Below are 24,798 nucleotides of genomic sequence, written 5' to 3' on the forward strand. Positions count from 1 at the left end.
GGTCTTTTCCTGGACTTTATGATACATGCAGTTGCTAGGGACCTGATCATAATATTCACATCTGTAAATGGCTCCTGGTAGTTATAGCAAAATGTCTAAGTTCCCTACCATGGTATTCATGATCTTGAATAATATGAGTGTGACTAACTTCAAGCTTTATGTCTTCTTATTGTCTTCCTTGTGTCCTTTGTGCCATTTTTTTTTCATTTACATGAATCATTCCAAAAAATACCTTTTGTTTTTCAATTTTCCCTTCTGTGTTAATGACATTTCTTCTGTCAAAAATGCCCTCCCTATCACCTTTTAAAATCACAAACATTGGTCATTTTTAAAGATCCTGTTCAACATTATTTCAATGTTTAAAGGCTTTCTCCAATGCTCCTGGTTGTTTTCTTTTTCCTCACCCAAGAAAGGAAGGGTGGGGGGAGGGGGAGAGAGAGAGAGAGAGAGAGAGAGAGAGAGAGAGATGTGAGAAAGAAGCATCAGTTGGCTGCCAGCCAGCTGAACCACACCAGCCAGGGCATATCCTTTCTGTCTGAATTAACAACTCGCCTCGTGGCACTCAGAGAGTTTTTATTTCTCCTATTTGGAACTTGTTTCAATTGAATGTGAGTGCAAAAGAATTCAGAGTAGAATGGGTTCCTTTTATATAAAGTGTCTATAGAGCTTTTGTTTCATTAAAGAGGACGTAAACTGTACCATACAAATGGCAGGTATTTTGGTCATTATGAATGACAGAAAATATTCCATGCTTGAGAAAGGTTTAAGAAAAAAAATTACTACAGGACAGGATATATGATATGCAACAATCAGTAGACCAGCTTGGCTTGAACAGAAAGTTATTTTATAGAAACAGTGGGAAACAAGACTGGGAAGGTACACTGAGCCTTATGAGGGTCTTATATAGAAAGAGGTTTGTACTTCATCCTCCAAAACTTTTTCTTTTTCTTTTCTTTTTAGAATTTGATGAAAACCAGGAAGTTTCACTTCCCAGAAAAATTCACAAAACTTTAGGTACTCAAATTTGTGTAAGTAATGTCAAGGAGTTCACTGACTTCTGTAGCTCATCCATAGACCCAGGGTTGAGAACTTTTGCTCTAGATAATGGGAAGCCATTGAGAAATTTCAAGCAAGGACTTCATGTGATGAAAGAGGGTTTTAGAGCATCATCCAAGAGAAGTGCACTGGGTAGGCCATAGTGGGGGTGGTCAGGGGGAAGGAGGGTGTGTGTGCAATTAGCTGACTACTTCTAAATTATCCAAAATGGATCATAAGGGCCTGAACCTGGGTGGTTAGACAGGAAGCGATGGGAGCTTTGAAGGGAAAGCCAATCTGGTGACTGATCAGGTACTGGGACTGGAATTAAGAGAAGGGCCAAAGATGTTGGTGGTTGGTTCCTGGTAAAAAGATGGTCTCATTCTTAGAAATACTAATCAGAAGGGGTGCTGGTTTTACTAGAAAAGTGGTTAGTTCACTTTAGATATTCTGAGTGTTTTATGGTTTTGGGTGGGGGACAGTTCCAGCCCTAAAGGATGGTCAATTAGGTTGCTTTCCCTTGGCCCCAAACTAAGTTTAGAATAAGGCTTAATGCCAAAAACTGTATAATGACATCTTTGAATAAGTAGACATATAGTAAATTTTGCTCTCAATTAAATCACAAAGCTTCAAAAATGAGGCTAAAATTATTATCAAAAATAATGCATTTTGTTTATTAAAGATAGCATCAAGAGCTATCTTTAGACTTATAATGTTAAATAAAGCAACACAAATTACAGTATTTTGACAAAGTATGAAGAATAAATGACTGGTTATTAAAATAACTTTAAAAATATTTGCTTTAGTTTGGGCACACTAAAAGGAAAACGGTAGTGATGACGTATCAGTTATGAGAGGAGAGCTTTAAGCTAGATATTAAGGAAGAGGACCACCATGGACATTTGTTGCCTTTTTTTTTTGATCCTCACCTGAGGAGGTGCCTGTTGATTTTAGAGAGTGGAGAAGGGAGGGAATGAGAGAGAGAAACATTGATCCATTGCCTGTCCTACATGCTCCCAACTAGGGACCAAACCTGCAACCTAGGAATGTGCCCTGACTGGGAATCAAACCCCTGACCTTTTGGTCCATGGGACAATGGTCCAACCAACTGAGCTACACTGGCCAGGGCCATCTGTTGCTTTTGTTGGCCTATCCTCCAGTAACCCATGTTCTGGTAACAGCAGTTTGCTTTCCTTTTGGAAAACTACCACTTGCCCACTTACCATTTCATAATTTATTTCCATCTTTTTTTTCATGAAATAATTTAAAAAAAAAGATTCTGTTTATTTATTTTTAGAGCAAGGGGAATGAAGAGATAAAGAGAGAAACATGGATGTGCGAGAAAAACATCAATTGGCTGCCTCTTGCAGGCCCTTAGCCCTGGATTTGGCCTGCAACCCAGGTATGGCCTTGACAGGCAAGGAGCCTTCTGGTTTGCAGGCCAGTGCTCCATCCACTGAGCCACACCAGCCAAGGCAATGAAATAACTTAAAACAGTTGACTAGTTTTTACCAAATGTGAAACTATAATAAATGTTACCAAGATACAATTTAAGTATAGGTCAGGTGCCATCTTGAAACAACAAAGAAAGCTACCAATAATCAAAAAACCATATATGTCATTTCTAGGGTGTATTAGACTAATGAAACTAAGTGAATCAAGACAAGTTTTAAGGTAGAAGACTGAATTGGCTCCTGTTCCCTGAGCCATTTATTCAGAAGTGGTATTTCCTCCATTTTATCATTGTTTGCTGAAAATGCCCAAAATTGTCACTGTAGATATCATTTTGACCAAGACCCAAATATTAGAAAGTTAATCAATTTCAATAAATATTCAATTTACTGATAAAGTCACAACCAAGAAGTAAAACTCAACCTGTGCGCTCTGTGACTTTACAAAGAATGGGCAGTTTGCTCAGGTGGAAAGGGCAGTTCACACCTCACCTGCAGTGGACAACCACAGGCCCGCGGCCTACAGAAGCAAGTCTGTCTTCTTCTACATCCAGCATGAGTTGTAGCAGGGGCTGGGCACTGTCTGGAGTCTTGTGATCGGGCCATGAGGTGTACCAGTAATGCTTCACATGTTGGGTGTGACTTCCTTGCTGAAAATAGCAACAGCCACCAAATGTCTCATTTACTTGTGCAACTAAAAGCAATCCAAACCACAGTATTGCATGCCTTCTATTGTTCCCATCTTACTGGCAATATTTCTAGGTGGAGAAAATACCTAGGAGATTTTTGAAGAACAGGCTTTCACCTTGAGAACACTTTAAATACCCTAATAACAAAGTTGGACAGTCTTGCCTCTATTAAATGTACATGATGAAATGTACAGATGAAATCTTATAGAATGGTACATGTAAAACCCAGATAAGTTTATTAAACAATGTCACCCCCATAAATTTAATTTAAAAATTAAAAAATAAAACATAAAAAATAAGTGTATATGTAACATATGCTAAATATACAAGTGTTTGTAGGTTACTACAATAAACAAAATTGTAGGTGAAAGTGTAACTAAGAAAGAATTGGGAGATAGTGTGTTTCCTGCTCTTTGAACATTCCTCACAGGTTACTATAAACATATAAACCAATATAGGAAATGTAACTTTATATTGTCATTCTGATTTTTAAGAGCAGTGAGAAACCCCAGTAGTAAAGGGGCTACAGGGATCACAAGATTAGAAGTGCTTTGAGAGAGGGTCCACATATATATTTCAAAACTCAGTGCCCAGTGGGGTCCTGGCATAAACTAGGCACTTAGGACATGTGTGTAAGAGCAGGTTTTGGTAAGTGCCTTCCTATGCCCAACTTCCACTAAAACCCATCAATGCAGCTTTGCCTCCACTCTCTCTGCAATGGTCATGTCATGGCAATGGGGCTCTAGACAGGACTGACATCTCTGAGATGATTGTTCTCTAGAAGCAGAAACAATACCATGGCAACATTCCTTAGCATCTGCTGCCCGTAAATGAAATAAAAAATTTTTTTCTGTGATGTAATCTGGTCTGGGAAAATCCCTATAAATTACTGAAATGCCAAGTTTTAAAGATCTCATCAACACTTTGTCTGTTCTTGCCTCCCACAGCCACCCAGAAGCACAGATTTTCTGTTCACAGTTTCCAGGTCTTAAAGCTGTGTAGACCAAAGTGATGTTAAAAATAATCATGGTAAAGTCTTCAGAGTAAGCCTTTAGTTAAAGGCATTCAAAAAGTTAAATCAAGAGATCTTTCATTTATGCAAATTAGAAGGTCATAATATCCTAGTTAGTGAATTTCCTTAATATCTACTTATTTAAATTATTACATATAATAATAGTAGCTGACAACAAAGAAATACACAAGGGAATGATTATAATTTATCTATCATCTTGACATTATTTAATTGGCTTAAATTAAATCTATAGTACTTATTGGAATAATAATTTTAAAGTAGAAATATTATCCTCTAATATCATATACTTTGTAGAAAGCTATAGCCACGTAACCTTACCTTTAAGACAAGGTTTCGAACAGTATAGTTATCACATTCATTTACATTGATAATCAGAACTTCAACTTTTCCATATATTCCTCTCTTTTCAGGCCAGTATAGCACACATTTCTGATGAAGGAGAAAGAAGAAGACAGCAAATATTAATGATGTTCATTAGCCTTGGAGTATTTTTCATTTAGGTATCTCAGTTTTTATTTAATTAATTTTTAATAAATCAAGTATAAATTTTTACAATTCTGTAAATGTACTGAATTGCACATATTAAACAGGTAATTTTTTATGGCATGGAAACTACATGTCGAGGTTGTTTTTTAATAAAGTATCAATTTTTGCAAGTGCCTGCCAAACACTGTTCCTGCTAATCCCATACCAAAAAAATAAATGTAGAATTTCCCAAAACTCCACATGAAGAACTCATTAAGAACGTAATTAGGAGTTAAGACATTAATACCCAAATATTACAGTTTATCATGTAATGACTAGAAATAAAAGAATGTTTTCTCATGATGATTGCATCAAGTCACTTTCCTGCTTCATCAAGTGGCAGTGTCTACTAGGAGTATCTGTAATGTGTTAGAGGCCACTGGATGAAGTTTCTCTTGTGTGGGAAACAGATGTAATCACAATGAATGCCTGTATGGCAGTATATTTTTCAGGATGAATGGTTTTTCCACCTATGTATGCCTATCAAAATTATTTTTAAGATATTTTAAAAATAAACCTTCTTTGAAGGGTTTAATAACAGTAATAATAATAATATTACAAACATGGCAATATAATATGGTGGTTAAGCTGCCGGCTTTGGGGTCAGAGAGGCTGGGTTCACATTTTGGTTCTACTACTTATTAGCTATGCATCCATAAACAAGATACTCAATCTCTCTGGTCTGTTTCCTCACGATTTACCACATGAAAAGCACTTAGAACCAAACCAGGCATATGAAAAGCACTCAGAACATGTTGTGTTATTTTTATTGTTATATTTTTTAATGACTGGGCTTTAGATTTTTGATCCAAAGTAATTAGATAACTAATTATGCATTAGATCATGAATTAATATTATATTATGTCCAAGCTACATTATTAAAAGAAAACTGCAAAATGAGATTCAAGCACACATATTATTTTTCCTTTAATCAACTGCAAAAGACCTATCAAATTTTTTTACCACATATTTTAATGATTAAGAATGAAGAGTATGCAAGTTGATGCTTTATTGCAAATGTAAGGGAAACAATGTTAATTTAGAAGTATTGTTTAAATAGCACTTATTTTCTTCCAAACACACATACACATTTAAAGGGAAATTCCTTCACTTGTTGCCTAGAGTCGGGACCTTTTAGCAGTCAGGACACTTGTTTCTTCACAGTTTCACCAAAGGCATATGATCACACTTGAAAAAAGTTAAGAACTTATAATTCAAAAGGAGAAGCAAAAGAATCATGGAATTACAGAACTAAAGAAAAAATATTGTAAGTATCAGAAACACAGCCCCAGGATTCTATCATGCTAAGTACTAACTATTCCACAAGCCAGAGTCATGAAGAACATCACTTGACCTGGTTGACTCACTGTTTCATTCCTCTGTTACAATAAAAACACATTTACATCCTCTATATTCTGATCCTTTTCCAGACAAAGTAAATCATTTTCACCTCTGTTTACATGCCACCCCACACCCAATGGTGGCAGGCAATCAGGCTAAAGGCTTACTCTGGCTGACATTACATTAACATTAAGAAAAAATAAACAAACATTTGAAAATAGAGCAATTTCCCTCCTCATTTACAAGTTATCAAATGTCTAAAATTCCCCCCATTTGTTGAAGATAATCATACTAACCAATTTGCCTGGTGTCTTTCAATGGAGCATCAATTATTTCACTGCAAGACCCGAGCTACTGTCTATATCTTAAAACCCCTGCCTCCTGGATGAATCCAAGAAGAGACAAAGAATCTTGAAAAAAGTATTGAGCAGAGAAAGAGGCATTCAATGGCCCAGCAGTATGGCCTATGTGCTCCATTGTCCATGATCAGACCTCAGCAGCCGGCCCCTCTTTGCGAAGATGGTTCTCAAAACCAGCAGGAAAAGCTTTGAGGCAGGAGCTCACAGCCTGCACCCTGACTCTCAACAATACTTGAACAGGCTTGTGCACCTACTTGATAAATGGAAGTACTGCTTGCTTCTCTTGCCGGGGCCCTCTTGAATGTTTTTCTTGACTCATTACCAAAAATGCAATTGGCAGCCAGCTCCCAGTAGACAATGCAAGATGACTTGTTCATTCAAAGAACCCTTAATTAGCATCCCATCTCCTTTCTGAGATACAATAGCTTATTTTTACACATTGAATACATCCCCTCCCCTTTTAGGAGAACATAGAAAAAGAGACCAGATAAGTGTGGGTGCTTTTGAATATGAGGTGGGGGAGGGGGAGCTGCACATGTAGTTGTTTCTCAGAGCAGAAATTCCTGTTTAAATTATTTTCATGAAGAGCTTTTTAGGGTTTCTCTATTGTGGTGCTAACAATGGTATGAAAGAAGCAGAAAATGCAAGGAAGGAAAATGCTCTCTTAGAGATAATATTGTGAAACTACACCAATTGTATGTAATTCAAAATAGCATGCTATCTAGCAGAATATAACCCAAAATCATCCCTATTCTTCTGTTACTAGGCTGATTCTTTCAGTAAAATCACCCATTAACTTCAAAAACTCATGATGTGGAGGAAAAAGTTTTCAGAAGGTCATGGGTCTCTTGCAAATAATTAATCTGCAAATCTTGACTATAAAGATTCTGGACATCAATTAGTTCTTCATAATTATTGGTTCATAGTAAAAAAAGAATGCAATGCAAACTCATATTTTTATGATTTTTTTTTTCTTTGACCCTCCCTCCCACTCCCACCATGTTAGGGCATTTTGTATATAAAGAAGAAGGAAGTCTAGCTAGTAGTTTATGTGCCAAAAAAGAAATCTTTTTAAAAAAAGTTACCTTTTAAATTCTATGCATTTAAAATCAAAGAAATTTTGCTCTATGAGCTAAAGACATGTATCATCACAAAGAGAGTGAGTCTAACTAAATAAAAAGAAGATGGTCAATTTCATTTGGGTACATTTAGCATATGAGAGGGGTAGAATGGGTCAGATTGCCTACTGTTCTTATTACTGTAGGTACTCTTATTCCTGGTGTCCCAACTAATTATTACTAACATGGTACAGCAACTTAATATTCAAAGTACCTTCACCAAAAGTTCATTTAATCTCTTTCATAATCATTTGAGTTAGGTAGGGCAGGTAGCAAGTATCATTGTTATTATATCATTGTACAACAGAGGAAACTGAAACCCAGATGTCTTGCTAGGAGACTTTGAGAAAATTCCCTTGGGGACTAGGACCCTCTGAGCAAATACCACTATAAATTCAATTTGTTCAATCTCTATCTCTTCTCTGCACATTTGTCTAAAGCTCTAGACCTTCACCATCCAAAGGTCTCTGAGTCCTCTAACTGAACACGTGAAAAATGGAACTTACTTTCTTCTCTCACAGATCTCCCCTTGCTGCCCATCTAGGCTAACGGCATCAGCCTCCACTCAGTCTCTCACCAGAAATCTTGAAATCAAACTCTTGTTTGATTCCCTCAGTTCCCTCAGAAACTAAGTCTTCTATCTCTGTAACAACTTTTAAGTTTGTCCCCTTTTCTCAATATCCTTTTCCTTTGCCTTAATTCTGCACTCCATTATCTGTTACCTGGACTGGTATTACAGCATCTAACATATTTCCCTTCTTCCCCTTGCTTTTCTCAAATCCAAATCCTGTATCCTGCCACCAATTATACCCCTGATATACAAATTGCATTATGTCATTCTATTTCAAAACATCTTTAGTGGCTCCTTGTTGCTTAGGTAATGAAGACAAAGTTTTCTTTTTGTTTTGTTGGTTTTTTTTTTTTTTTAGCATAGTCCTATATTCTTTGGTACAACTCAACATTCCAGTCTCATCTCCCTTCATGCCCTACCACACTGTGCTCAAGACACGCCAAACTATTCAGTCCATGCGGGCCATGTGGTTTCCTGTCTGCCTTTGTATGTTGTTGCTCTGCCTGCACTGTTTCCCTTGCGTGCCTCCTCATTCTTCAGGGCTCTGTTAAAAAGCTGTAAAGGCTTAGTGTGAGCTACTTGTTCAGATACACGTAATAAAAACTAATCTTTTCTCTAATTTTATCAGATAGAGAAAGGACAGGAAAGAAAGAAGGGAAAACATACTGTGGTTTTTTTTTAATATGACTTTTGAGGTTAAACTCTTTGCAAGTGCATGCTAGGTCATTCAATGGGCTAAATGAGGTTTATAAGTAAAGTCACATAGTTAACTCAGATAAAAGATGCATGTAAACATGGAGAAAAAACATGGTTGTATGTACTTGAGAGAAGTATTATTTTAGGCCAATTCACCAAGTGATTCCCGCACCTTACAAAAGATAAATTTGCTAACTTATTGCTCTTTGAGGCCAACAGTGGTTTGCTTGCTTTCTAATGTCTTGCATCATTATTTTGCCTGTTATGTTGGGGCAATAACTAAGTGCATAAGCTTTGGAATTAAACAAACCTAGATTAAAATTTGGCCTTCATCACTCACTAACTTCAAGGCTTTAGGCAAATAGCTTAACCTCTCTGAGCTTCTGGCTTCTCATTCATCCTATAGGGATAGCAAAACCTACTTTGTAGAGTTAAAGTAAAAAGTAACTGAATTGATAAGTGAACTGTGCTTAGCACATACTTTCAGTAAATGATAGTGGGTAAAAATATCTTCCATAGTATATGTAATATGATCAACATTTGTAGCTACTTCGCTTCGTTCTTAGAAAGAAATGACAGGGGCACCAGTTAAATTCCAGAGGCGGCCTGAGGTTTGGGAATGTGCAAACACTACCACACTCTGGGACTGACCCAACTCCAGCTTCGCAGGTTTTGGCCACTATGTTTTCTTCAGTAATGCAACAGTTCATGTTTAAAAGGGTTGGAACACTATGTTTTTAATGTTCTCTTTCTTTCAGGAGGAATTACCTTTTTTTTGTGATTTATCAAAATGAAGAAACTCAAATTAACTGGCAATACAATCTGTTCTCTTTCTTGCAATATAATTGATTTCCAGCTCCTTTTTAAAATTTTTTTGTTTATTCTCATTTTATAAAAAAAATAACCATGAGAATATTGGGATTATTATGTAATAGCTGGAAAATTTTCATTTATATATTTATTAAAAAGGAGGAAGGTTCATGAAAATATAAAGCCTGGGAACTTCTAAAGATAACTCCACCTTCATTTTTGGAGGAGGAAATGATTTTTGTCTATTCTAAACAATGACGCTTAACACAATTGAAAGTTGGCACGTTTTTGGTAAACAGCATTTTCCTGGTAGTGCAAAATCTACTGCATTTTTTTTTTTGAGCCAGACTTCTCAGTATCATTTTGATCTGTAAAACATCAAACATTTCCTCTATAGTATTATATTTACATCTTTGGAGAGTCTGGATTGAAAAGAACTTTTATTTTAATTTAATGAATAATCAACAATGAAAAAGTCAAATTTTTTACAGTAATATTTGTGATTATGACTGGCTACTAGAAAATGCACATAGTAAATTACACATAGAAAACAATATATTTAACTTTGTTATTTCCAGCATATTTAAAAAGACAAGGGCTAAAAAGGGTAAGAAAAATAATACCTTTCCGACTTCTAAATTCAATCAAAGAGCAGAACAAAAACCTCAATCACCCTTTAATGTGGTCATCATTTAAAAAAATATCTAGCTTTCAACAGATTCACTTGGCTTTCCTATGGAGAATGTGAATTCTGAAAGTGGTACCAATAGGTAGCTCCAACTATGATGAAACTGAAAAAGAAAGAAAGGGTACTCTATTCCATTCCAGACTCAGAATGGAGAGTTCTGAGCATTGAAATACAGATTTATCTTTATCTTACTCAGCACTTCTGTTAGAATGACAGCCTTCGTCTTGGGGACAAAGAAGAAGAATTGAGGCTTTGGTATGTTCTCTAATTGCTTATATCATTTTTACTAGACATCTTTAAAATATGTCATATATTAGCCTCTAGGGAATGCTTCTAATCAACCAACAATCTTAGCTGCTTCTATCCCGAGGAAAGAAACTCTGGCTCAAGAAGCTAAAGCACCTAAGTAAGACATATTTCTGACTTTTTCTATAAAAGTGTACAAGTACATCACAAGATTCAAGGATTAAAATGCTCAAGACAGCAAAAATTGTGATTTAGTTTACAGTTACTACAACCTATTTTGTAATTCTTGCAAGATACTGTTTCACATATGCTTTGCCAAGTGTTAATTCTTAAAATCATGCAACACTGACAAGTAAGAAATGTTTTCTGTGGAAATATAAATTATTTGTTTCAAAACATTTACGTACTTATACTCACATAATTACAGAAATTACAGTGTTTTTTCAATGTTCATAATATATGATTTCATTTTTAATTAAAGAGAAAATAGAATTTGTGAGGATATGCATGTGCTTTCAGAAAACACATTGTGACAATGTATTGAGAAAATTATAATTCAAAACAAAGTGGGCAGGGATAATACATTCTACTCAGATCTAGGAAATGCTGCCAAATCCTGCATAAGTTCTGGGTTGTCAGCTATTTTCTTTCAGCCCTCTATTATTCAACTGATTTTTGGCTTCTATTGTTCTTATTGAGAAGCCATTTGTTAGTTACTCTAGTTGTTAAAATCATCTCTGTTCAGTTTCTCAGAAGTATCTAGTTGTGGATTTATTTTGAGTTATCCAGCCAAGGATTTATTGCAGTTTTCAAATTTGAAAGCTCATATCTGTCATCAGTTTGGAAAACCCCTAGTCATTACTTTCTTAAATATTACTTCTTTTTTTATATTCTCCCATTTCTTCTCCCCAAACATCTATTAGACATATATTGGACATTTAAATATTGTCTTCTCTGTATCATAAAGTCTTTCATGTTTTTGGTCATTTTGAGCTTCTAAGTAATTTCCTTAGCTCTATTTTCTTAATCCAGTTAATATTCAACTGTGTCCTACTATTAAATCTGCCTAGTGAGGTTTTCTTTTACATATCAGTGTCTATATAGTAATTATTTTTAGTACTCTTTGGTTTGTTTAAAATTCTCTCTAGCCTTTTTTGATAGTAACTTGCTCCTTTTTAAGTTTATTTTATATTTTGTGTGCTTAATTATAAAAATATATAGGTTATACTGTATAGTTTCTATTATTCAAATTTTTGTGGATCTATTTCTGCTATATATTGCTTCTTCTGATTTTTTCTTAGGTTGTTTACTTGTGTGTCTCATAATTTTGACTTGAGAATTTATGTTTGGCTGGACTTTTTCTGTGGAAATCCTGTGAAATAGATGCTGAGAGTATATGCACTCAAAAAGGTTTTACAGAAGAGTGCCACAGAGCATTACCAACACAGTGTTATAATATATTTTATATTAATTACGCCACTTGGCACTTCCTGGTTCTTGAATTCTGAATACTCAAGAGAACCTTTTTATTTATCTCATGAGAAGCCTGGACTAAGACAGATTAATTTCTTGTTATAGTTCTATTTTGGCAGGCAGGTTTGTTTTTGAGGTTCACCTTTTCACTGAGGGCATAGCCTTTGCAAGTGCTCCCTTTGTGGAAGGTCTCTGTTCTGACCCCTGGCTGCTGCAAGTAGGAGTCTCTGTCTGCATCTCTTGTGTTGTCATTATAACACAGGTAACCTGTAATTCTCTGCTTTTATGCCTTCTATTCCATTTTTAACTGTTAGGATTTCCTTTCCTTTATTTCCTACACTCTGCTATATCTGTTATTTCATATTTTACCCCGTATAACTGACTTTGTTTTTTCAGGTTATCTAGCCTGCCATATTACTTACATTCTATGGATATAGATACACAAAGAATATAACTTTTAACTTTGAAGAATCTTTTTCTACCATGAAGTTAAAATGTCATGAATATCAAACAACTATGCAGGAATTGCCAGTGGCTAAATATGTTCGATAGATTGAAAATGGGTGAAATAGCTGAGAATATTATGGGTTATTTTTATTATACCACCTCAGGTTTTCATATAAGACTGATAGAAATGCATTTATTTAGTAAACCATGTAATTAATTAAGTATATACCTTCATCTACTGGCCAAAAGTAGATATTTTTTCCTAAATAAATTTCAGGAAAAAAAAAAAAAACCCTTCATCTATTGCAGCAAAAATTGAAAAAAACAACAAAGTTAAAAAAATAAAACCTTATGAATTATCATTGTGAGTCTGGGTTTTCTTGATTAGCAATAAGATTATATTATACTCAGGCTTACAACTCATCCAAGGAGTATAAAGGAAAATTCTGTTTTTTAAAATTCTTATTGTCATAGTGAAGCCCTGTCATAGTAATTTTGACAAGAAAACAAACACAAAAGCTGACTAAAATCAGACTGTAAACTATGTCAACAAGAGGACAAAATGCCCTAAAATGTATGCAGGACCTAGGACAGCAGCCTGTGGAAATCACACAATTTTATTTTTTATGATGCAAAATACAGAATGAGTATTCTGTCCATAAGTCAGATCCTCAGAACAAAATAGAATCTAATTGTACCTCATTCTTGGACTCTCATTATAAAGATATTGAGAAAGTTGCTTGGATTTTGTAACTTTCTCCACATCTTTCTTTACATCTTACTTTCTTAGCGAGGCTCCCCTTGCCCACCCTGTGTGTGTAACACTGCAGCTTACCCTTCCTCCTCAACCCATCCTTAGAGTTCAGCACACCCCAGTCTACTTTTTTTCTATAGTATTTATCTCTTCTAACATCTTTGAACTTATTATGTTTATTGGTTTGGTCTGTCTCTCCTGCCACCCTTAAGAAAGTTAAAATTTGCCAAAGGCAGGAATATTTATGTGTTTTATTTACTAATATATTGTCAACAGCTAAAATAGTACCATACTTGTCCCATAGTAGGTACAAAAATTACATGAGATACGAATGAGTAATTTTTTACTTCTTTGTCTATAAATCAGGGTGATACTTTGTGATCCATCATTTCCATAATGAGACATGTGGATACATATAAGAAATATGTATTCAATATATATTGATTTAGTTGAAAGAAAGTTGTCATTTATAGAATAATATCAATTACCATTTTGGGAAGCATAAAGCAACCTACTGTTTAAGAGTCTTAAAATTTCCATCTTAAATCTGTTATTAAGTACACAGCAATTTTTCTCATACGATATCTCTTCTATAGCAACAGAAAATATAAAAAAGATTTAGTACTTGGGTAAAGGTCATACCTCATTTTTTTCTTTGAGTTTTGTGATCATAACAATCACAGGACAATCTTCCTGCCAAACCATCTGCCAGAAATCATTCACGGTGTTGATCATGGGGCCCTGAGTGGCGATGAATGCTTTCTCTTTGCCAGTGTAGCCCTAGTTTGAGCAAAGATAACAAAAAGTTTGCTTTGAAGTTCAATGCCTTGCACTGAAAATTTAAATAAAATATCTTCAGAACAAAATAGCTCTGCTAGTCCAAAAGCAACATAGATTTCTGCAGCTTTTCACCTCAACACTATAATTCACATGGCTATTCTCCCAGCAAGTCAAGCGTAGCAAACATTATTGACTGTCATAATGCTTAGTCCTCACCGGAGCACCCGGCATGGAGCTCTGTAGCCATAGATGCACAGGAAAGGGAGACTCATTATAAAAAAAAACCCACTACCAGTGTTGATGATGCATAGCAAACAAACAAACAAACAACAACAAAAATCTTGCTAGCAACCAAGTTAAGTCAAAATTAATTTATTCTAAGGAAAAAAATTATAACCTCAAATTTGAAATAGTAAGTTCACATGTTCATCAGAAAGAAATTTATATTTATTTACTTACCCTAATATAATTAGCATTAATGTAGGTGCTCAAAGAATCAGTTACATTTTTTGGTCTTAAACACACTCTGCTGAGGGGATCTAATGAAGAAAAGAAGAAAGAATACAGTAAAATCTGCTTTTGTAGTTAACTACATTAAATATATTAGTCTTTTTAAAGTTTCCTAGAACACCAAGAACCAGAACTTAGTAAAACTGTTAACTTACATATTGTCTGTCTGATGTCAGTCAGTGTTTGTTGTTGTAATGTCTGTAAGTCTGTCTCTTTTTTAAAAAATATGTTTTATTGATTATACTGTTACAGTTGTCACAATTTCCTTTCCCTCTGCTCCCCTCCACCCAGTGGCCCCCCTCCCTCCAGTTGTCCCCCCCTTTTAGTCCATGTCCATTGGTTGTGCATATAATTCTTCTCAGCCTCTTCCTGTCTACTCCACTCCCTCCTACTATGCTTCTTAATTCCTGTACCATCTCCCTCCCTTACCCCCTCCTCTCTCCCTGCTGACCTCCCCCCAATATGTTCCCCATACCTATAGTTCTTTTTCCACTCTCGTTGCCTATTTAGTTTGTCTTTGTTTCAATTCCCTAGCGTCTGTTGTTGGTTCTTATGATGCAGTTTTCATTTTAGTGTTCATAGTTTTGATCCTCCTTTTTCTAAACCAGTCCCTTTAACATCTCATATAATAGTGGTTTGGATCTAATGAACTCCTTCAGTTTTATTTTGTCCTGGAAGCACTTTCTCTGCCCTTCTATTCTGAATGACAATTTCGCTGGATAGAGTATTCATGGTTGTAGGTTTTGGATTTTCATTACTTTGAATATTTCTTGCCAGTCCCTTCTTGCCTGTAGGGTCTCCCTTGAGAAGTCAGCTGATAGTCTAATTGGGACCCCTTTGTACGTGATTCTTTTCTTCTCTCTTGCTGCTTTTAAGATTCTCTCTTCATCTTTAACTTTTGACAATTTGATTATAATGTGTCTTGGAGTGTTTCTCCCTGGGTCCATTTGTTTTGGATCTCTCTGTGCTTCCTGGACCTGTAAGTCTATTTCCTTCCCCAAGTTTGGGAAGTTCTGCTTTATTATATTTTCACTTAATTTTTCAATTTCTGGTTCTTCTTCTTCGCCCTCTGGCAATCCCATAATCCATATGTTCGATCTGTTATAGCTGTCCCAGAGGTTTCTGTTCCTCTTCTCACTTTCCTTGCTTCCTGTTTCCTCTCTCCATACTGGTTGACTGTTTATTCCTTCTTTATGTTCTGGTTTGTTGATTCGAACTCTGGATTTTATTTCCTCACCATTTCTCTCGTATGTGTTTTTGTTTTTTTCAGTATGAGTGGTTTTCAATCCTTTCTCATCTTTTCCCAAATCTTTTGTTAATTCTGTAAGCCACCTTATAACAATGGCTCTGAACTGAGCCTCTGACAGGTTTCTTATTTGTTCATCTGTCAGATTCTTCATATGTTGCCTGGTGAGCTGTGCCACCGGGATTTCTTTGTTGTCTGCCTCATTTTGACAGATTTGCATTTTGCTTTCTTGGGCCGCCTATAGGGGGCAGTGCCTGTGTACTCGTCACAACCCAGCAACTGGTGGCGATCCACAACCTATCTCGTGGCGCTGTGGCTCTTTGTGTGGGGGCAGGGGTCCAAGATGGATTCCTGCTGTTATTCTCTGTTGGGAGACTGGGATCCGTCCTTCCGCCCTCTGGGCCTCACTGTCCGAGACAATGTGGTGGCTGCTTTTCCCAGCGTTGGGGTCAGGAGCTGATGGGGCTCGACTGCAGCCAGGATTGCTCTCCCTGGTGCTACTGCAAATAGCACCGCCTGCTTTTGCTCTTCTTACCTGCCCGACAAGCACCGCGGGTTTATAACTTCATACGTTGGGCTTCTGTGTAGTTTTATTTTCTGGATTTTCTAGTTATCTTTTGTTTTGAGGTAGTTGTATTCCTTTCTAGTTGTAGAGGGAGACCGAGCGTGTCAGTCTAAGCCTCCATCTTGGCCGGAAGTCCTATTTTCATCACTACTGTTATAATTTTTGTTATGCATTTAAGTCTATATATTAGCCTAATTCACTATAATAATTTTTACCAAAACATATTTCTAGGTTATATGTTAAATATTTAGCATACCATTTATAATATCTCCGGACAGTATCAATAACAATTACACATATTAATTAAACACTGGTCATTTTTCCTTCTTTGTTTCTGTTCCTTTTTATCTTCTTCCTTCCCTCCTCTAGTTCTTTTTTCTCCCCTTCCTTTCCTCCTTCCTTCCTTCCTTCTCTCCCTCTTTCTCTTCCTCTCATCCCTTCTTCCCTCTTTCCTTTCCTTTTCTTTCCTTTCAACAAATTATTGAACACATATAGATTTGGAAAATAGAACATGTAAAATTTCCCACCCTACTCTCTTTAAAATACCTTCTGACAATCTTAAATCTTCTATTTAATAGACAAATGGTACCTGGATCCTGGTATTTTGATTGACATCATATAAGATTTTGTCAAAGGCTACTTTCTGTGCTTAAAATTTCTTCTCCCTGAAGAAATGTGTTTGAAATTTGAAGTTGAGAGGAAACAATTAGATACGGGACAAGTATATCACTGCTAGGGCAAAGGCAGGGACGAGAGGAATAGGATTGCTTTCATAGATGTATTTAAGATAAATGGGAAATGGGAGGAAAGGCAGGGACTGGCCACACCTTCAAGTGACTGGGAGTCATCTTCAAAGTTGTAGTAGGACAGAGAGAAGACTCTAGCTCTCTGCACTGCCTAGTTTGGTAGCTATTAGTCACATGTAGCTTATTAAATTTGAGTTAATTAAAATAAAATAAAATTTAACAATCAGTTCCTTGGGTGCACCAGTTATACTTGAAGCACTCAGTTGTCACATGTGCCTAGTGGTTATCCCAAAGGAGATCTAAAACAGTTCCATCATTGCAGAGAGCTTCAGTGGAAGTGTGATCTTGGCAATGGAAGATGGTGATTAAGTAGAAGCTCATTTTTTTTAAGACTCATGTGAAAATTAAAAAAGAAAACAGGGTTCTTCAATATGTCTCTTTTGTAATTTTTCACTATATAGATAGTGTCCCTACTTTCTGGAATTGGTTCTGTGCTTAATGATGGATGTTTTGTTTGATAGAGAGGAAAGGGAGAAATTAACATTAGCTGAGGGCTTACTATTACTGGGGCTTTCCCAGGAGTTTTACACTTACTCTCATTTAATTCTCCCAATTGCCCTTGAGGGAAGTGTTATCACTGTTTTAAGGAATAAAGAAAGGATGACATAGGAAGATTAAGTAGCATTCCTTAAACTATATGTTTTGCCAGGGTAGGAAATCAAGTCTAACTCCAATATTTTCAACCAATGGTGTGGTTTGTCCAAGCCATATTTACTAAATTATGTTTTGTGCAACTGGAGGTGGGTGTGGTATTCAAGTTACAGACATTTTCAACAGAAAATCCATCATTTACAACATCAGTTGTCAGCACAGGTGCCCTGACCGAAGCAACACACCCTGTTCTGGGAGTGGAAAAGCAGACACAGGACTATGAAGCAGTTGTCTGCTATCATCTACACAGGAAACAGAGAAGACTGAACTTTGAAATAATCCTAATAATTTTCAAATCCTTCTGAGATTAGATGGGTAAATATAATAACTGCAGTGAATGTATGTGCCCTAGTTACCTATGTTGGGTAAATTTTAAATAAAAAAAATTTAATGGAGAGAAAGAAAGACAGCAATCATAACACACACCAGTTTTATCCCATTCAGCCAGTTATAGTTAGAGAATATCTTTCATAGTGACTATAACTTAGGCCAATAGATTTAATTATATGGACCAATTAAAAACATGCTATAGTAGAGTAACTTCAACAACATGTTTCCAAGTTCATCAGAAGGAAAGCCCAAAGACACCACAGTTCTTGCTATTACCATAAATATAGAAGATTTGTTGTATTATAAGTGAATGAATGGACTGGGTTATGAAGACTCCAATATTTCAATGTCAATACTTAAAAAAAAAAAATCTTTGTAGTTCTGTCTTTCCAGAGTTATTGCCATGAGATACTTATGAATTTTGCCAAAACCCCAACTATATCTTTTTAGTGATTCAAAATGCTACTTCTTCTCCAAAGTATTTTTGCCTCTCTAGTCAGATTTAATTACTCAGTCCTATACCACTTGGGCCAGATCTCTATTCTGGCTCTTAATACACTGAACTTAATTACTTGTTACATGTCTCTCCCTGCTAGTCTATGGGTTCCTTAATCTTATAGACTGTTCCTTACTCCTGCTAGCTCCTGACATACAGCTCATATCTGGACATGGATAAATTCCATGGAGCTAAATTTAGTTTTAACATAATCTATAGCAGTATTACTCAAAGTGCGGTCCTGGTATCATCTTAAATGAGAAGCACCTGAGTGTTTGCTAGAAGTACAGATTCCTGGGCCCAACAGCAGACCTACTGAAACAGAATCCCCAGGGTGGGGCACAGGATTCTGGCTTTTTAATGGAACTTTAGGTAATTGTTATGCAAAATGAAGTTTTTTGCTAATAGCTTTATTGAGATATAATTCACATACCCTATAATTCACCCATTTAAAGTGTGCCATCACAGAGTTTACTTATTTTTATTCACAGAGTTTGAAACCATAACCACAATCAATTAATTTTACAACATTTTCTTTTTTCCTCTTTTTTTATTGAATTTATTGGACCGACACTGGTTAACAAAAGTATACAGGTTTCAGGTGCACAATTCCACAGCACATCACTTGTACACTGTATTGTGTGCTCACCGCCCCATGTTAAGTTGCCTTCCATCACCATTTATCCCCCCTCCACCTTCCTCCACCTTTCCCAGTTCCCTCCCCCTGGCAATCACCACACTGTTGTCTGTGTCCATGAGTTACATTTTCTTTATTTCAAAAATCAACTCCATACCTTCTAGCAGTCATTTCCCATGTTCCCCAACACTAGGCAATTGCTAATGTAGTTTCTGTCTCTATAAATTTGCCTATTGGACACTTCATGTAAATAAAATTGTACAATATAATGTCTTTTGTGATGAGTTCTTGTACTTAGTATATGTTTTCAAGGTTCATCCAGGTTGTAGCATGTACCAGTACCTCATTCCTTTTTATTGCTGAATAACATTCTGTTGTGTGAATATATTGCATTTTATTTCTCTATTCATCAGTTGGACATTTTGGTTGTTTCTACTTTTGGGGCTATTATGAATAATGCTGTTAAAAGATTTGTGTACAGATTTTGTGTGGATACATGTTTTCATTTCTTTTGGGTATATATCTAGAATTAGGTTGTCTGAGTCATACAGTAACTCTTGGTTTTACCTTATGAAGAACTAGCAGATCGTTTCTTAAGTAGCTGCACCTTTTTACATCTCTACCAGGAACGTATGAAGGCTCCAATTTCTCTACATCCTTACCAACACTTCCTATTGTCTATCTTTTTTTAAAAATCATAATCATGTGGATGAAGTGGTATCTCATTGTGGTTTTGATTTCACTGATGGCTAATGATGTTAAGTATCTTTCATATGCTTATTGGCCAGTTGTATATATTCTGTGGAGAATGTCTATTCAGGTTCTTTGCCTATTTTTTAAATTGGGTTATTTGTTTCTTTTATAATTGAGTTGTAAGAGTTCTTATATATTCTAGACAGAAGTCTTTCATTAGATGTATAGTTTACAAATGTTTTCTCTCATCTCGTAAGGCATCTTCTTATTTTTGATGGTGCTCTTCGAAGCATAAAACTTTATTTATTTTTGGTTTATTTTTATTGTTTTTCTATCACAGTTGTCCCACTTCCCCCTCACCCCGAACCCACTCCTTCTCCCACAGTCAGTCCCCACCCCATTGTCCTGAAGCACAAAACTTTAATTTTGATGGTCAATTTATTTATTTTTTCTTTTGCTGTTTGTACATTTGGTATCATATATAATAAATCATTGACTAATTCAAGGCCCTGAAGATTTACATCTGTTTTATACTAAGAGTTTTATAGTTTTAGCTTTTACCTTTAGGTCTCTGATCCATTTTGAGTTAATATGTATATGGTGTGATGCAGGGTCCAATTTTACCTTTTATGCATGTGAATATCCTGCTGTCTCAATACCATTTGTTAGAAAGACTATTCTTTCCCCCATTGAACTGATTAACAGCCTCAATGAAAATAGGCTACAATGTGGGGCACAGACAATTTAAGAACCATGTTTCTACGAGAACTGTGAGCTGACCATTATAATATGAGTAATACAAGATAAAAATTTTATCCTTACACCATTTTAATAATTATGAGTCTTGATATTTGTTTGCAACTGCAAATTTGGTGTGAATGTGGAGGTTGTGATGATGGGAAATGTTGATGTAAGGGTAAATGCGAGAAAGCTTGTGTTTTACAATGCAAACTATTTAATTCAAAAAACTTACTTGGCAAAATGGTCTTATAGCGATTTTTAGTTCCATGACGTGGAATGTCAATTTCCTTGGGATCCACGAAGTTCATTGGTATTTCCTGCAAAAATGAATGATATCTAATTAGTGCATCTAATGCTTCCACAAAGGAAATATTCACAGGGGGCATCTGTGGACTTTCACAGAGGAAGCTCTACTGGACTTCAAAGTCATTTATAAATAACAGACTACCACCTCTGGTTGACCAACACCCTTCCTTTCACAAACATGTCAGCTGCACCCTAGTAAGCTGACTCTAAGAAACAGTTTTCTGTGTTAGAAGGTATTATTTTATATGTAGTTATTTAAAAAACACATAAAACTTTGCTTAGATTTTAAAAATCTTTGTCTGCATAATTGTTAAAAGTATTATAAACAGGAAGTTGAAAACTGATATTTTAACAATGTATTCAAATTTCTTCAAGTCTTTATGTAAGTTCAGTACTCAACATTTCTCTATCATGAATTCTCTTTTAACATTAATTATTACTCTTTTAGGATTATTAGACTGTCCCTCCCTGAATGGTAAATATAATAGGTTTTTTTGTTGATTCAAGTAATGACAGTATAATGACTTTTTTTTTTTTTGTATTAAAGAATGGCTTTTAATTGTATTTTTTCTATAGTGGTTGTAAATGCAACACTTTTAGTGAAGAGCACCCAGACACTGTTTTCTCCCACTTAACAAGAATGTAGATATTCTTATTCAGTCAGAATATATGTCATGTGCCTTAAATAACAAGAGAGAGAACAATCAGAGCAGAAGTGGCTCTGTGGAAATGCATTAGCTCTAAAAGGTGAGGATCTGTAGCTGACTGGAGAAAAAAATCAGTAAGTCTATTTTCAAAAGACTTGAAACAAATATTTAAGTATTTGAGTATACAAAGTACTATGTTCTCTAACTTAAAATTCTACAAAGGATTGCTAAGATAAGGTTAATGTGAAATAAAATAACTTTTATCTCTAGATCACATAAAATAATATTTTTGTTACTTAAACATTCCCCACTGGAAAATATAACTCAAAAACTTAATATTCATTGAAATGAAAGAAAATATCTATATATTAATTCTAATTGTCCTAGTTTTCAGTCAAGCTAAAAATCTGAGAAAAACCTGGCTATCTTATGAATTTGAGACTTGGCGTATGAAGAGAAGTAGCATAGTTTAAAAACATCATTTCCTAAACTTGCGTTATTCTAGATATTTATAATATTTATTCCCACTCTCTGCTCTAACTAAATGTTAAAGTTTGCAGTCCAAGTTAGCAAGATAAGCAAAATTGTGGGATAGTCAGTAGAGACCACATGTTCATATTTGGTGATTTCAAAAAGGTCAGCCTGTTTTGGCAAAGCCAAAGGTGATATCTTTATTCCTTTTGTGCTCCTTCCTGTTTTCTGACTCACACTGACAACTTGTCACCTTCCATCATTATCTATCTCCTTGGCACTCCTTGTTGGCCCCATCTTTCCTTTAAGGGAAGCAGGCTATGCTAAGGGTTTATCATACAGTACAAAGAATATCTATGATTCTAGAAAAGAATAATGTGTGTACCTTTGGCCAGTTTTGTGGTCACTGACTGGATGCTTTTTTTCTCTAAGTCTCATATAAAAACATGACACTACACAGTCTGCTTTAAAAAACTTTACTTTGTATTTTATTTTAAACACTTAATAAGTGTTGATGAGGCTAACAGTAGATCTACCCCATTGCTGGATCTTTCACCCTTAGGGTAGCTGCAAACATCTGAACTGACCCTAAAATGATCAATTTATTATTCTCAACAGTTATGGCTTAAGATGTACAACTGATTTAAGATGCCAAGTGATCTATAAAATGGATATTCCCCTTGAGCAACAATTAGACCAAAGAAGGTCTAATCTGGCTACATGCTCTGTAAGTAGAAATGTGTATTCATGAATTAAGTCATCACTGGCATCACTGATGAGTCACCATCATTTAGCTGAAATGCACAATCATTTTTGTCCCACATTTGATCTTCTCCTGTGTTCCTTAATTCATTAAAAAGCACCCCGTTCCTCAAGGTAAAAAACTGGGTTGTCATCCCTGACTTCCCCAAACAGTCACAGCAAGACTGTTGCTTCATCCTGGAATGCTCTTCTCTGCCCAGCTCCTCTTGCCACTCCTTTGCCTGGCCATCTGCTACATAGTCTGCCTCAAGTTAAGTTATCACATTCTAGTTTGAGTGCATCTGAAGCCCTTGCAGTTAACCTTGTGAACTGTAACCATTTGTTGATTGTTCAGTGGAGGGTTGTGTCATTTTAGTAAGTGCCTCTAGTGCCTAGTTTATCAAAATACCTAACGAAGGGTGAATAATAAACAACTGGCTCACCATGAATTCACTTTGGAGTAAATGTGAACTTGCCACGACGTCCCTCAGCTGTGATCTTGTGAGAATTCGACTGGCTGACTGCAGATACTCCATTGCTACCTTCTCCCGTGGGGTTGGTATAGCCATGAAGGGTTCAACATTTCCCAAGCTACTCATGTCCAAAGTGAGAGACACGTTGGACCCTCGTCTACATTGGAGAAGAATGTTATTAAGTTTAAACACCACATGAACTATTTTGATTGCACAAAATTGTCTTTCTGTACCTACACACAATCCAGTGAACAGTTTTTACAGAAAGAAGGACCAAGTACCCTTTTCTCTTATGGTACTCTAGTTGAGTATAGCAACTATCCATAGTTTCTTTACAGGGAACTGACAATTTTAAAGTTGGAAATAACTCTGAATTGAGAAAATGCACTATAATTTATTAATTGGTATATTTGTTACAGAAATAATAGGATGACTAGTCATATTGAGCAAAAATTTTAGGAAAAGTAAATATTACATTAGAATCAAGAAATCAGATATAACACAAAAACAATTTTAGTTATGTGTATGTCTGGGAGTCCTATTTATAAATCATATAACCTGATATTTTTGACACAAATATTCTGTAGTCTTGATTCTACTGGACATGGAAAGCTCTGAGGGGAAAAAAGAATCCCCTTATTTTAGTTCAAATTATTGCCATTAAAATAGAATTGAAAGGTTTAAAATGTATATTATTTTATAACTTCAAGTGAATCCCTAAAGGACAGCATCTGCATCTTCCATTTATGTATGTGTGTGTGCATATATATATATATATGTGTGTGTGTGTGTGTGTGTGTGTGTGTGTCTATATTTGCACATGTACGTATTTATTTAATTCTATGATAAGCTCATAAGGTGCCATAGGATCTTGAGTTATAATATTTTTTTCCTCTGTAATTTCCTCCTTTTGTTGGGAGGCAAGGTAGGGCTCTGTTAGCTTGTAAAGGGCCGTCGCGTCCTGGAAAGAGAATGTGAGTGCCTCTCACTAGAAACATAGCTGTGTGGAACCCAGGGGAAACTATAAAACTGAGGGCCAAAGTCAGAGATTGTGTTTACCAGAATTCTTCAAGTTAAAGGGGCCTTAGGTGTGTCAGGAGATTAAATCTGGTGCCAAGGGGTTGGTGTCCTAAGGAAATGGAGAGCAGGGTAAAGTGGAGCAAAACAAATGGCAGTAGATACTAGGCCTGGCATATGATTTCCTTTGAGTGACATTTTACATGCTTATTATAGAGTACTACATCAGAAAATATTCAGCAACTGGAGCTTAATTTTAAACAATGGAAAATTATTAGAACATACAATAAAAAACCCATTAAACGAAAACATATCAGCTACTTTCTCCTGCACCTGTCTCTGATCGCAGCTTTGGTGTCATTCTATAATTCGATGTTTAATGTTGTCATTTTTGTTAATTTCTAAATGGTTTGAGTTGTAGTTTTAATTTCTGCTTTTACTTGATGGCTATT

The 24,798-nt window shown here is 35.7% G+C and overlaps 1 protein-coding gene across 1 annotated transcript in view; it reads right to left on the reverse strand.

The window, feature by feature from the left end:
- PTPRR (protein tyrosine phosphatase receptor type R) overlaps nucleotides 1–24,798 on the reverse strand; it is a 108,312-nt gene that overhangs the window by 15,174 nt on the left and 68,340 nt on the right. Inside the window, exons 5-10 of the mRNA XM_090275648.1 lie at nucleotides 23,300–23,486; nucleotides 20,924–21,008; nucleotides 14,476–14,555; nucleotides 13,879–14,016; nucleotides 4,527–4,637; nucleotides 2,979–3,136 (exon numbers count right to left, since the gene is read on the reverse strand). Coding sequence (XP_090131774.1) covers nucleotides 2,979–3,136; nucleotides 4,527–4,637; nucleotides 13,879–14,016; nucleotides 14,476–14,555; nucleotides 20,924–21,008; nucleotides 23,300–23,486 — 759 coding nt within the window. The remainder of the gene's footprint in view (nucleotides 1–2,978; nucleotides 3,137–4,526; nucleotides 4,638–13,878; nucleotides 14,017–14,475; nucleotides 14,556–20,923; nucleotides 21,009–23,299; nucleotides 23,487–24,798) is intronic.

This window comes from Furipterus horrens, unplaced genomic scaffold (assembly GCF_987537825.1).
Source record: "Furipterus horrens unplaced genomic scaffold, mFurHor1.1.pri manual_scaffold_4, whole genome shotgun sequence".
Lineage (NCBI taxonomy): Eukaryota > Metazoa > Chordata > Mammalia > Chiroptera > Furipteridae > Furipterus > Furipterus horrens.